Below are 14,533 nucleotides of genomic sequence, written 5' to 3'. Positions count from 1 at the left end.
TTTATAACAAAGCATTTTTATTAGCTTTAATAAATAAATTTTAAAAACAAAAATTTCTTTTACAGTTAATGCAGAATTTGTATACACTTTCATTTCTTCACATTTAAAAACACTCAGTACTATATTGATATAAAAGATGCATTTTGAGCAAGTGTTCCTCTTCAGTCATAGTCTAGTATTAGTCTTTTTTAAATTTGCACATACATACATAAAAATCACAAATTATAAAGTGAAAATTGATGTACTAATATGTGATTTTCATTTATATATATATATTAGTGATGTAACGAATATTTGGTTACTACCCTGTATTCGGCTTATTCGGCCTATTTTTCGCTATTCGGCCGAATACCGAATACCTAAAAACAGGAGTAAGAAATAACAAAAACACAGTAAATTAATCATTTTCGAAACTTTTATTAATGCTAAACATTAAATTATAATTATTAAAGTTAATAAGAAATAGCGTCTAACTTTAGTAAATTATTTCGTAATTAAAATAATATTATAGCCTTTATCTAGCCCGATATCTTATGGCATTGATGGCATGTAGGTTAGAATGTATCAGGCATTAGTGTTATTGTTTAGTTAATTATGTTATATTCGTATTCTTGTATATTTTAATATTTTTTACGATATTTTAAAATGATTTACAAAACGTTTTATTGAAACTTATCGTATTTAATGAAAGAATTATTTATCTATTTCTAGAAGATGAGTAACTAATATATAAAGCAAAGAATGAGCATTTCTCATTATATGCGAAAGATAACATTTGAAATCGTGTTAATTTTTAAAATATTGACAAAAACAATAGCAACAAAATATCACAAAACTTCACAAATAGAAACCCCCAATAATATATTTGAACTGTTTCACATCTGGGGAGAAACTAGACCATATGTCCCCACTAAAGTATATATCCTTAGGGTACTATTCAGTCTACAAATACGTAGTAAAAACAAAAATTTTAGTGCTTAATTAAAGAGTTAAAAAGATCGATTGCAAATAAAATAATTTATAAGTTATAACTTGCATCTAAATACCAACAACTGCCGAATCATATCGGGCTATTTGCGGCTATTACATAAATTATAAACCAATTTGGCACTAGAGGTAGACGTTAGGCTCCATCTCATATTAACTTTAATAATTATAATTTAATTAATAAATTTAAATTTTAGACTATTCGGCAAACTATTCGGCTTGATTAACGCACATATAAAAATTAGCGCGCAAACCTCATTATGCAAGGATCGCGCACCCTGCTCTCTATTGGCCCGATGTCACTACGATTTTTTCTTCCAGTAGGTCTAAATTATTTAAATTTATTAATTAAATTATAATTATTAAAGTTAATATGAGATGGTGCCTAACGTCTACCTCTAGTGCCAAATTGGTTTATAATTTATGTAATAGCCGCAAATAGCCCGATATGATTCGGCAGTTGTTGGTATTTAGATGCAAGTTATAACTTATAAATTATTTTATTTGCAATCGATCTTTTTAACTCTTTAATTAAGCACTAAAATTTTTGTTTTTACTACGTATTTGTAGACTGAATAGTACCCTAAGGATATATACTTTAGTGGGGACATATGGTCTAGTTTCTCCCCAGATGTGAAACAGTTCAAATATATTATTGGGGGTTTCTATTTGTGAAGTTTTGTGATATTTTGTTGCTATTGTTTTTGTCAATATTTTAAAAATTAACACGATTTCAAATGTTATCTTTCGCATATAATGAGAAATGCTCATTCTTTGCTTTATATATTAGTTACTCATCTTCTAGAAATAGATAAATAATTCTTTCATTAAATACGATAAGTTTCAATAAAACGTTTTGTAAATCATTTTAAAATATCGTAAAAAATATTAAAATATACAAGAATACGAATATAACATAATTAACTAAACAATAACACTAATGCCTGATACATTCTAACCTACATGCCATCAATGCCATAAGATATCGGGCTAGATAAAGGCTATAATATTATTTTAATTACGAAATAATTTACTAAAGTTAGACGCTATTTCTTATTAACTTTAATAATTATAATTTAATGTTTAGCATTAATAAAAGTTTCGAAAATGATTAATTTACTGTGTTTTTGTTATTTCTTACTCCTGTTTTTAGGTATTCGGTATTTGGCCGAATAGTGATTAAATATTCGGTATTCGGCCGAATAGCGAAAAATAGGCTGAATAGGCCGAATACCAGGTAGTAACTGAATATTCGTTACATCACTAATATATATATATATATATATATATATGCAAAATTTAAAGAAAACTAATACTAGGCTATGATTGAACAGGAACACCTGCTCAAAATGCATCGTTTATATCAATATAGTGTTGAATGTTTTAAATGTTAAGGAATGAAAATGTACAAATTATACATTAATTATAAAGAAAAAGTTCAGTCAACTATCACTCTTAAATACTGGAAGTTATAATATGTCTTTTTAAAACCTTTCTATTTCCAGTAAAACATAAAAATATTAGCTTGTTCAAACAAACGTTTTCGTATCTCTATCGAGAACTGCTTCAGGTTCATTAACGTTCTAAATTGGAATGCACAGAGTTTAAAAATTAACTGCCAATCAATACAGACGTTCAAATTATTTGATGTAAATTAATTTGGCTATTTATGCTCCTCCACATTATAGGCTTTCACCGATTGCATATTAATACTCTAGCCCATAATTCCATGAGTAAGATGTCACATCTGTTGTTATTCTCCCTGGCATGCATATTGCCATGCATACGATATGGTATTGCTGTCTTTATAATTTATGCAGTTTCCTGCTTTGCTGGCCTTGTGTATTTCCAATTTTTCCAATTCCCTTATATGGTCGGTTTGAAATGATTTTTTTATAGGAGTAGTGGCTGTTAGGTCAGCATGTATATCTGGGTCTGATGCATATGTAGACAATGCAGTTGTATTCTTATTTTTATCTATATCATATTTATGTTCTTTTAGCCTTTTTTGTATCGACCTTTTTGTTGATCCTATATATACCAGGTTCTTGTGAAATCTATTATCTTTGATTGGTACTTTGTATACTCCTGGTGCTCTCATGGTGTTCATCTTGTCTTTGTCATTTCTTAGCAGCTCATATATTGTCTGGGTTCTTGTATATGTTAATTTGATTCCTTTCTCTTCTGCAAATTAACATATACAAGGAACCCAGACAATATATGAGCTGCTAAGAAATGACAAAGACAAGATGAACACCATGAGAGCACCAGGAGTATACAAAGTACCAATCAAAGATAATAGATTTCACAAGAACCTGGTATATATAGGATCAACAAAAAGGTCGATACAAAAAAGGCTAAAAGAACATAAATATGATATAGATAAAAATAAGAATACAACTGCATTGTCTACATATGCATCAGACCCAGATATACATGCTGACCTAACAGCCGCTACTCCTATAAAAAAATCATTTCAAACCGACCATATAAGGGAATTGGAAAAATTGGAAATACACAAGGCCAGCAAAGCAGGAAACTGCATAAATTATAAAGACAGCAACGCCATATCGTATGCATGGCAATATGCATGCCAGGGAGAACAACAACAGATGTGACATCTTACTCATGGATTTATGGGCTAGAGTATTAATATGCAATCGGTGAAAGTCTATAATGTGGAGGAGCATAAATAGCCAAATTAATTTACATCAAATAATTTGAACGTCTGTATTGACTGGCAGTTAATTTTTAAACTCTGCGCATTCCAATTTTAGAACGTTAATGAACCTGAAGCAGTTCTCGATAGAGATACGAAAACGTTTGTTTGAACAAGCTAATATTTTTATGTTTTACTGGAAGTAGAAAGGTTTTAGAAAGACAAAAAGTTCAGTTTTAAAATTTATTTACTAAAGATTTTTTATTAAAAGAAAAATATAAAATTAAAATGTAATAATATTATATGTTGAATTAGACACTTTATGACTGAAGTAATAAAATTTGAATGAAAAAATTTATTCAATTTGATGTTTAGTTTAATTCAGAAATATGCATTGTAAGATAATTGAGATTCGAGGGTTGGATGTCACACTGATCTTTTGTTTAAGCAAGAAAGGAAGAAATTATCACTTCCTTTCTTGCTTAAATATGCATTGTATCTAATTAATTTAAATAATATTTTATTTGGTTTATATGTTATTATTAACTTATGTAAAAAAACAAATAAAAACTTAAATTTGAAAAATAATTTTTGTCTTCTGGTCATTGCTATGACCAGAAAGAGGAAATGACCAGAAGACAAAAGAGGAAAAATTACAGCAATATATAATTGTAACAGAGAAAATCTAAATCAATGATTTTTTATCAAGATGCCACAATCTCTGAGGAATATCATAAAAATTTTGGAATTTTTAAAAATATTAATAACAAATTCCATATAAAATATAAACAATAGAAAATATATCTTCTACAGAAAGTCTAAACAACATATGAAAATAAAAACAGAAGAAATAATCAGGAACTACCAATTCCACAGTAGTTTACATACCATTGATTTTTGCAAGTATTGATATTATATTAATTTAAATATATATATATATATAAAATGTAATAATTAAGTTTTAGAAGTGTAACCTGTTATTATATATATATAAAAACAACAGGTTACACTTTTAAAACTTAATTATTTTTTTAAAGTAAGTAAGTTTTAAAAATGTAACCTGTTGTTGTATTTCTTTTAATATAATACCTAGAAAAATCAAAGTTAGAAAAAACTACTAAATTATTGACAGGCTATAATAAAACAGTTTTTAAATTTAGTAATGATTGATAATCAATTAAAATCTTTTATTTACAGACTAATTTAAAAATAACATAAAAGCAAGATGATGTAACAATTATTACCCATCTGGAATAAGTGAATATGGTACTTATTATTCAAACTCCTAATCAATTTTTCCCATTAGAAATAGTGGGATCCATTCCCAGATCCTGAACAATATGCATTTCAATATACTTAAAACATCAAATACACATAATTTAAGGTAAAAATAACATAATTAAATGTCCTAATAATAAATTAGGACATTTATAATTATGGACAAATAATAAATTATGCAAACAGTAAAAAAAAGTTGTAATCTGTATGGGGAAGATGCTCCTAAACTTTGAACATGTCAAATGTAATTTAAAAAGTTCCATTTGGGAAATGTTGAACTAAAGGATACAAAATGTATGGTCACCCAAAAGCTGTCAACAAAAAGTGAAAAAAAGCCCTGAAAATATACAAGCATAACACAAGAGTGAGAGTGAGAATAACTTGGACACACAACAGACTGCATTTATGCTTTGTGCACTACACAGCAGTTTGAACTTCAAAGCATTGTTCAAACTGAAGTGAATTTTTCTCAAATTTTGCATTTGAACTCTTGAAATGTTCACAGTTAGAGTTATTTGAAGTATGAAGTACCACTGTATTTTAACATTTTATAGTAAAATTATTCAAAAATGGTGACTGAGTTATTACTGAAAAAGTGATCAGAATTAGAAAGAATTTTCTTAATTTTATATATTTATTTAAAGACAGTTCATTGACCACTAGTTATTTCTTTGTATATAATTTGTCTAATGAAGCTGTTTCTTATTTGCACTTAAATGTGGTCTATTTGAATATATTTTTAATTGAACAAAATTATCAGTAATATAAATATTTAACTATTTCAGTTTAATTTTCAAAATTCTCTTAAAATTTCTACCACTTTATATATCAGAAGTGTTAGTAATTTTTATGTACATATATGCAAAACCATATTATAAATGCTTTTGTAATATAAACATATACATATTTACAACATTTCTGCAAGCTTGTTAAAAATAAAATAATTACAAATGAAAATTTTTTTATTCTCACCTAACAGTATTAATTCCTTGTGATCCTCTTGGATACAATCTTATGTCAGGATATGAACTTACTCCTTGACTTTGGCAAAGATTTTTATATGTTTGACAATTCACTGATGCAATGTGAACCTCTGTATCATTCAACATCATTTTAGCTAGTTTTCTCCACTGAATGCTTAATTGTTGGCATGGTCTACACCAAGGAGCAAAATAATCTATAACCCAAATTTCTTGAGTACTTTTCTTTTCCACCAGATTAGAAAATAAGAGTGGTGTTAAATCAATGACTGGTGGAGATAAGATATCCTATAATAAAATAAAAGTTCTATTGTACTGATGACATTTTTAAAATGGCATTAATTTTCATTTATTCTTTTAATGTTCCAAAATATACCTGTATAAATTCAATTAATTCCCTATGCACATGATTTCCATAATATATATGTGGATAGGTATCATTATATAGTATTGTAGTTGGATAATTCCTAATATTATACTGCAAAATTAAAATTAATACATTTCTTTTAATAAAATTAATTAAAATATTTGATTGAACAAAAATTAGAATAAAAAATTTCATTAGAATATTAAATAAAAGAACAGTCATTCACATACAAAAATATTCAAATAATATATTTAAAATTTAAAAAAAAAAAAAAAAAAAATCACCTTTGAACACAGTTCAGAGTGGATAGTACAATCTATTGTTCCAAAACGAATTTTATGTCCCATGATTCGTGAAGCTTTACGAACTTCAGGTAAGAGGTGCATACATGGAGGACACCACTAAGAAGTATCATTTGTTATTATTCTAAATATGTATTTAATTATAAAATAACATTGCTGAACTTACAGGTGCAAAAAAATCAATTAACCATGGCTGATTTTTAACTATTATTTTTGTAGGAAAAACATCTGGTCCTAGTGTTTCAACTTGACTAATCAATGACTCTCTGGCAAAACCTGCAATATCATGAGAATTTGCACGACCTGCAAATAATATATTAAATATTTCTATTAATAATATATTAAATAAAATATATAATATATATTTCAAGAATACCTGCAAATAATAGATTAAAATAGAATATAACAATTTAAATGCAATAAAATATTAAAAAAAAACTTAAATAATAAATAATAATAAATGCAAACTTTTGTCTAATGTTTAAAAGTAATTACTGAATAATAAGTACTCAAAAATTAATTTAGCATGACTTAATAATAGAAGAGAATATAATTCTATTTTTAAAATAGTATATTTCATGTAAAATTTTCATTTTATATTAATTGCAAGAAGAAAAGAATAAGTACTTTAATACAATAATATAATTACATCAATTTTCTTATAACAAAACAATTATGGATTGGTATAGCAAAAGTCTATTTTTATCAAAAACACTACATGAGTTATTTCTTAGTTAGCAAACAAAACAAAACTTCTTTGTACATAATAACTGAAATAACTCAATAAGCTCAGATAAAACCAAGTCTAATTAGAAATTATAGAAATGAATGTCTGGTGTAAATTGATCAGATCAAATGCTTTATTATTATTCAAATGATGAAAAAAATCATAAGATTGGGACAGTCCATAAATGATGTCTACACTGAAAGGGATGAAGAGGATTATGACAAGCCAGATAAAGAGGGGGTGAAAGTTTGAGATTCAGTTGACATCTTACATAGGAGAAACAAAAACATTATGTATTATTTCATTTTTAAAATGTCATTTTATAAATCCTAATTTTTTTCTATTTTTATCCATTAATCTCTACCATTAGTATATAATATATACAATATAGGTAATAAATATATTCTAGTAATATAATTGGGAACCTTTTTGACATGTAAAAAGAATATTTAAATGCATATTTTAAATTTATCCAATGTGACAGTGAAGACAAAAAAAAAAAATCATCAGATTTAAATTTATCAGTAGCAGACTGATAACTGAATAAGTGTTGTTCTCTGTAGTGTTGCCATCATTAAAGTCATGCCACTATTATTCTGCCTAAACAAATACATGCACTGTACATATAGCAGACTGCATCACTATTCCTGAAATTTGAAACAAAGTTTAAGAATGTTTATGAATACTAAATTTATTTTATTGACTGAAGTTTAAGAATGTTTGCTTCTCATTTATTGCATCTGTTATAATTTTAATTAAAAGAACTCAAACTCAAGAATTCATAAACCAGGAACCATCTATAAAAAGCAGTAGTATAATATGCTACTTTTTTGAGTTTATAAATCATACACAGTGTATGTTTACATTATCAGCTGTGTTATTGAGTACATAATAAGGACTAACTTTCTAACTGTGAAAAATTAGTTTCTTATGTAAGTTAAAAGTTAAATCAATTTTCTGAATTACGAGGGCTATTTTTAAAATAAGGTCCGTTTGTGAATAAAAGTGAGAATAATGCGCAATCACGGCAGTATGCATATGCTTCTGTTCCGAGCAAGCTTGGCGCGCGTTTTGACGCCATTTGCAGCCATATCGTCTGTCTGTATGCTGAGCTGTAGAAGTTTAAAATGTTTAAGAAAATTGAGTCTCCCGCTGACTGTGAGATACCATCTGTTATTCGATTCTTGAATGCAAGAAACTTGGCAGCAGCGGAAATTCACCGTCATATTTGTGAAGTTTACGGTGATAATGCTATGAGTGACAGTAAAGTTCGAAAATAGGTAAGAATGTTCAAGGATGGGCGAGTTAATGTGCATGATGAGCCACGCCCTGGTCGACCTTCTCCGATTTCTGAAGATTTGGTTCGTGATGTGGATAACAAAATTCGAGAGGACCGACGATTCACGATTTCAACGTTATCAATTGAATTTCCACAGATTTCAAGATCAGTTTTGTATACCATTGTTTCAGAGAAACTGAATTATCGAAAATTGTTTTCTCGGTGCATTCCAAGACTGCTTTCTGACAATCACAAGACAAAAAGATTAAACAGTACTTTATTGTTTTGACTTGATACGATCATCCACACAGTCCAGACCTTGCACCCAGTGATTTTCACTTGTTTCGATACTTAAAGGAGTTCCTTGGTGGTCAACATTTCAATGACGAAGGAGAAGTGAAAACTGCAGTCGTGGATTGGGCTTCTTGACAGGCGGCAGATTTCTTTGAAGTCGGAATTCAAAAAATTGTTGAGCGGTATGACAAATGTTTAAACAAAATGGAAATTATGTAGAAAAGTAGATAAAAGTATGTAGAATATAGAAAAAAATATATTTTAACGATATTTACAGTATTTTTCTTCTTATTAAAAAACGAACCTTATTTAAAAAATAGCCCTCGTACATTGGGCTATAACATGGATAATTAATGATAATGGTAAATAATATAACTAAAAAGTTATAGCACAAATGTAATTTGTTAATGTAATTTGAAATAGTTATTGATTCATTGAGTTATTTGTGTTGTTTAAATGTATTTAAAAAGTTAAAATATATAGCATTGTAAAAATTACATTTGCTATACTTGTTTCCATCATATTCTAAATCCAACTCCTGAAACAATAAAAACAATGCTTCTAAAACATTCATATGTATAAAATTTTGGCTAATTAACAGGCATTTTATAATAATATTTATTCTGAATGCTTGCATAGTATATATTAATTAGTTTATTTGTTATAAAAACAAATAGAGTAATTAGTTTGCCAAGATTAAAATATATGTTTCAACTACAATTTATAAAGTTTAGTAACAATAATGTGTAACAAACAATACATTTCTATAAGATTTTAATTAATGAATATGTTAAAACTCACCATGATGTATTTCATATGAGCCACCTATTTTAAAAACAATAAAAGTTGGAAACTTCTGAACATATAATTCTTTGCATGTTTCAGAATTTACAGAACAATCTAATTGTCCCATTTTCACATCAGGTAATAAGGCTGTAAGACGTTTCATTTCACGACTAATACTTTTATCGTCAGCATTATTTTCTTTTTTAAAATATATTAACCATGAGCTTTCAGTTTCTTCCCTTAGACCCTTTAAAATTTCCTAATAAATTTGAAATTAAAAATATTTTATTTCATTATTATTAGCATTATGTAAGAATTTAAAACAAATTTTATTCAAGAATCTTGTTATCATCCTCATAAAATATGACTTCCTTACAATAAAATAAAATGGAATTTACAAAAACATTTATTAAATTTATTTTATGAAACTGAAGTTCTAATTAATAAATATTAACTACCTGGTATTTCTCTCTTGAAATTTCCAATGGATCAGGTAATAATTGCAAAACTTCATGAGCTAAATCTTTGTTATCATCTCCAGACACAATCTGATATTTATAATCATTAGAAGACAAACCAGGAAAGAAAGCAATTCCCGATTTCATATCCAGTTTCTCACATAATGACTTTTGATCATAACAATAAATTTCAGCAACATTAACTAATCCATCCTTAAACAAAATAAGAATATCCAAATTAAAATTATAAATATTACATTAATAAATTTAAAAAATTTATAAGCCTTACCATCATAATACTAAATTTTTTAAGATCTTCACTAAACAAACAAGCTGAAAAATTTTTAAACTAACTGTTTTAATATTGTAGTAATTTCATTTAATATTTTACTTTTAATTGTTTAAAATTAAAATAAATAAATATGTATATATAAATGAAAATACCTTTCTTTTCTAAACAAAAAGAAATTAACCATGGTAAAGTATTTTTTTTAATAACTGTTTCAATATTTGAAGCTGCCAGTTTAATTATTTTATTTGGCAATTGTTTTAGTACATATTCAATCATATGTTCAGTTTCCCTTGAGCCTTGATACTTTATTTTCTGAATAAAAATATAATATTGTTTTTTATTCAATTGAATTCTAAAAATGCAATATATAATTTTATATCCACACAGCATATTAAAAAACATACTTCTGGGTACAATATTAGAGAAGGATAAGACCAAATATTTTCATTTCGACATAACACCCAATCTTCTTCACAATTTACAGCACCAATTCTAATTACTCCTTCCAGATCTCGAGCAAGGGCACGCCACTGTTAAAACATAATATTCATGTAATTTACATTATAAAAATAATTACATAACATAATGATTTAAAATTAAACAACATATTTTTGTATATAATGTATACTTTCAAATTAAGCAGTAAATTTAAAAATTTGAGACATAGCTAAAGTATAATAAATTATTGAATAAACTTTTCTGTGTAGAAAATCATTATAGATTTTGACAAAGTTTAAGAAGGTATTTTATATATATTATGACAAAAACAATTTAATAATTTAATTAATCTTATATATATAATTCTCCTGTCACAATTTTTGTTACCGTACTCCTCTGAAACGGCTTTACCGATTTTTACCAAATTTTGTATGCATACTCAGTAGGTCTGAGAATCGGCTACTATCTATTTTTCATACCCCTACACCATTTCCCCCCTTTCAAAAATATATTTATATATGGATTAAGGCTTTTATGTCCAACAGATGGCGCTACCTTCTGACGACCTAAGTTTGCTTTTCTGTGAGGCATTCTGCTTTTCTGTGAGAATGGACTGAAGCAGATCATTTTCTATCTATCTATATAAATAAAATATAACGTTCGTTTGTTCCTACCGATTCCTTTGAAATTTTGACACAACGTTGCATTCGAATACACACGTGTTTCTATATAATATACATGTCGAAATTCTCCATACTGGGGAGAGATGGACGGGATTAAGGCTTACCGTGAAGAACTCGGCTTCTATTATACTATTTTACATGCGGTTTTTTGCGTTTTTAATTGCGTCAACAGAATATACACTAAAAAGGGATTTTTCGATATTCCCCAGTGGGAAAAGTGACGGGATTAAGGCTTACTGTGAAGAACTCGGCTTTTATTATACTATTTTAGATGCGTTTTTGATTGCGTTTTAATAGGGTACATCAAGAGAATGTACACTAAGAAGGGATTTTTTGAAATTCCCCCCACGGGGGAAGTGTTATACATTTATAATAGATACATTTTGAGCCACAATAACGTGTGGCCGGGTCAGCTAGTTTTAATAAATTATTTTATATTTAATTAATTAATATTAATTCATTTTAAAAAATGCACAGTAACAAAACTCATACTTTAAAACTACATATTTAAAAAAATAAAATATTTATTTTTAAAATGATACATATCAGTAAAGCTACACCAACTGCCATATAGGATCAAGCTACAGTTCGGTGATAATAGTTTTGAGTTACTGATTAATTTGTCTCTAGAGAGAGACATGAATAATTATAATCATTAAATTTAATATGAGATGGCACCTAATGCCTCCCTCTAAACACAAATTAATCAGTAATTCAAAATTATTATCACCAAACTATAGCTAGATATTATACTGCAGTTGATGTAGTTTTCTAATAAAAAATATCTGATTTTGTACGATGTTTATATTGAATGAAAGACTATGAAAACAAAAATTTTTCTTAAATTACAATATAAGCAAAATTGTTTCACAAATCTATTGTGTATATAAGTATTTAATACAATATTAAACAAAGAACACTTCAGAACATTATAGCAACTTTAATTTAGCTTTAAAAATATATTAGTACTTATCACAGGATAGACAATTCATAAAAATACTTTGAATTAACCAGACTGCATTATATGTAATCTTTTCATAAAAAAATTTCAATACTATTTTTAATATAACTATTCTGTTCAATGTTATAAAAAAAATAATTTAAACCAAAAAACAAATGGAAATTTATTAAAATAATAATTTAATATATAATAAATACAACCAAGCCAATAATTACTTCAAATATTAAACACACGACAGGATTCTTTTATTGGGCTATTAATTAATTAAGGCTAAATAATAACCCAAGAAAGGAATCCAGTTGTTCATTTGATATTGATAATTTTATACTTACAGCAGGTGCAAGCTGATGACAATGACTACATTGTGGAGAATAAAAGTTCACAAACCATATATCGGGCGAATTATGTACAGATTGTTCTGGAAAAAAAAAAAAATACAGAGCTTGAATATATTGTTTAAATGACATTTAAATTTAAAATATCAATAAAATATATACATCTAACTCACCAAATTCATTTTTATTCAATGTTATGATCTCCAAATCATCATCATAAATTCCTGCAATCATTAATTTTTAAATATTTTATTTTAAAAATTATAAACAGAAATAAAAAATATAAAATACTTAAAATTTAATTTTTATTTTAAATAAATTTTTAAATTATTTTTAATATTTATTAGTAAAAAATATTATTATAAAATTCCGTAAACATATAAATTTCAGTGTTAATGTGCACTTATTAGATAACATTCAATTTGAAACTAATAATGTATAATTACAAATTATCAATTTTTCTAAAGACTAAATTTTACGCATAAATTTAAATTTGAAAATAAGCATAAATAATTAAATAATTAATGAAAATTAAATCCTTTTATAAAATTAAAAAGATTTCAAAAGAGCTTAAATTTAAAATTTATATTAAAGGTACATACAAGAACAAGAAAAAAATTATTACATTTCCATATAAAATGATAAATCAAGTTATGTTTTATTTGAAATTTAATATAATTAAATTTAATCATCTATTTTCTAAAATTTTATATGTATGTATATAAAACATAATTTTATTGATAAAATGCATATGTCTTTTTATATTTCTTTTATATTTAATTTATAGTATTGAAATTCTAGATAAATATAGATGTATAAGCACCATTAATGTATTACTTATGAAAAAGAAAAAACTCTATTTTTGTTTGCTTTTTCATAAAGGCAGATAGTTATATTTAGTTATTGAATTACAATTAAAAAAGAATCCTGTTTATAGCAGTCAACATGAATATGTTCCAGAACATTAATATTATGCTGCACAAATTGATAAAATGTGTATTTTAACAATTTCAGCAACATACTAATGCATAATAATAATAATAATAAAAATATTTAATCAATTTCTACTAGGCCTAAAGATTCCAATCTTACATCATTAATGCAATGGACCTTAGACAAGAAAACAGAAGTATTATGAGACAATCCTATTTTATAAAATTACAATAGGATTGTCTCAAAATACTTCTGTAATAACCTTCTGAAAATAAATCTAACCTTTGACTCAGGTTCCTAGAACAATTAATTTATTTCCAAAGAAGTGAATATATCAATAATAAATGAATACTATACTTACACATTAGACAGAATATAGGTTTGATTAGCATCGAAAATGTGATTTTTCTCAACTTATCAATAAAAATTAAATTTGTCAATTTTACTTAACATTAAAAAATTAATTAAAGTTAATGTAGCTTTTCTTTTCCTTTTTTTTAAAAGATATTTTGTACTTCTCTATTCTATGTTGTACAGTTTGATATATATACATTTTTATAAATATGCAAATTTTCTTACATATTATTATTATAAATATGGTACATGTTTTCTTTTCTTTTATTTATTTATTTATATTTATTTTTTCTGAATTTGTAAGTTTAAACAATTCCTTTCTGTTTGTTCTGTTAGATGAAAAGAAGAGTTTCTACTACTGATTCCCAACACAATAACATTCCAACTAAAGAACTCACAAATTACTTGTCTTTTTGATCT

The 14,533-nt window shown here is 26.2% G+C and overlaps 1 protein-coding gene across 1 annotated transcript in view; it reads right to left on the bottom strand.

Moving 5' to 3' along the window:
* Window positions 1–14,533, bottom strand: part of LOC136984344 (dnaJ homolog subfamily C member 10-like) — a 31,810-nt gene that overhangs the window by 10,347 nt on the left and 6,930 nt on the right. Inside the window, exons 4-14 of the mRNA XM_067281288.1 lie at window positions 13,000–13,050; window positions 12,824–12,909; window positions 10,814–10,939; window positions 10,562–10,721; window positions 10,407–10,450; window positions 10,118–10,330; window positions 9,675–9,918; window positions 6,740–6,876; window positions 6,556–6,672; window positions 6,281–6,382; window positions 5,897–6,192 (exon numbers count right to left, since the gene is read on the bottom strand). Of these exons, the coding sequence (XP_067137389.1) occupies window positions 5,897–6,192; window positions 6,281–6,382; window positions 6,556–6,672; window positions 6,740–6,876; window positions 9,675–9,918; window positions 10,118–10,330; window positions 10,407–10,450; window positions 10,562–10,721; window positions 10,814–10,939; window positions 12,824–12,909; window positions 13,000–13,050 (1,576 nt within the window). The remainder of the gene's footprint in view (window positions 1–5,896; window positions 6,193–6,280; window positions 6,383–6,555; window positions 6,673–6,739; window positions 6,877–9,674; window positions 9,919–10,117; window positions 10,331–10,406; window positions 10,451–10,561; window positions 10,722–10,813; window positions 10,940–12,823; window positions 12,910–12,999; window positions 13,051–14,533) is intronic.

The sequence above is a fragment of the Centruroides vittatus genome, unplaced genomic scaffold (assembly GCF_030686945.1).
Source record: "Centruroides vittatus isolate TY-2023 unplaced genomic scaffold, ASM3068694v2 contig_914, whole genome shotgun sequence".
Lineage (NCBI taxonomy): Eukaryota > Metazoa > Arthropoda > Arachnida > Scorpiones > Buthidae > Centruroides > Centruroides vittatus.
Note: the sequence above shows the minus strand (reverse complement) of the source record. Positions and strands in the feature narration are given on the sequence as shown.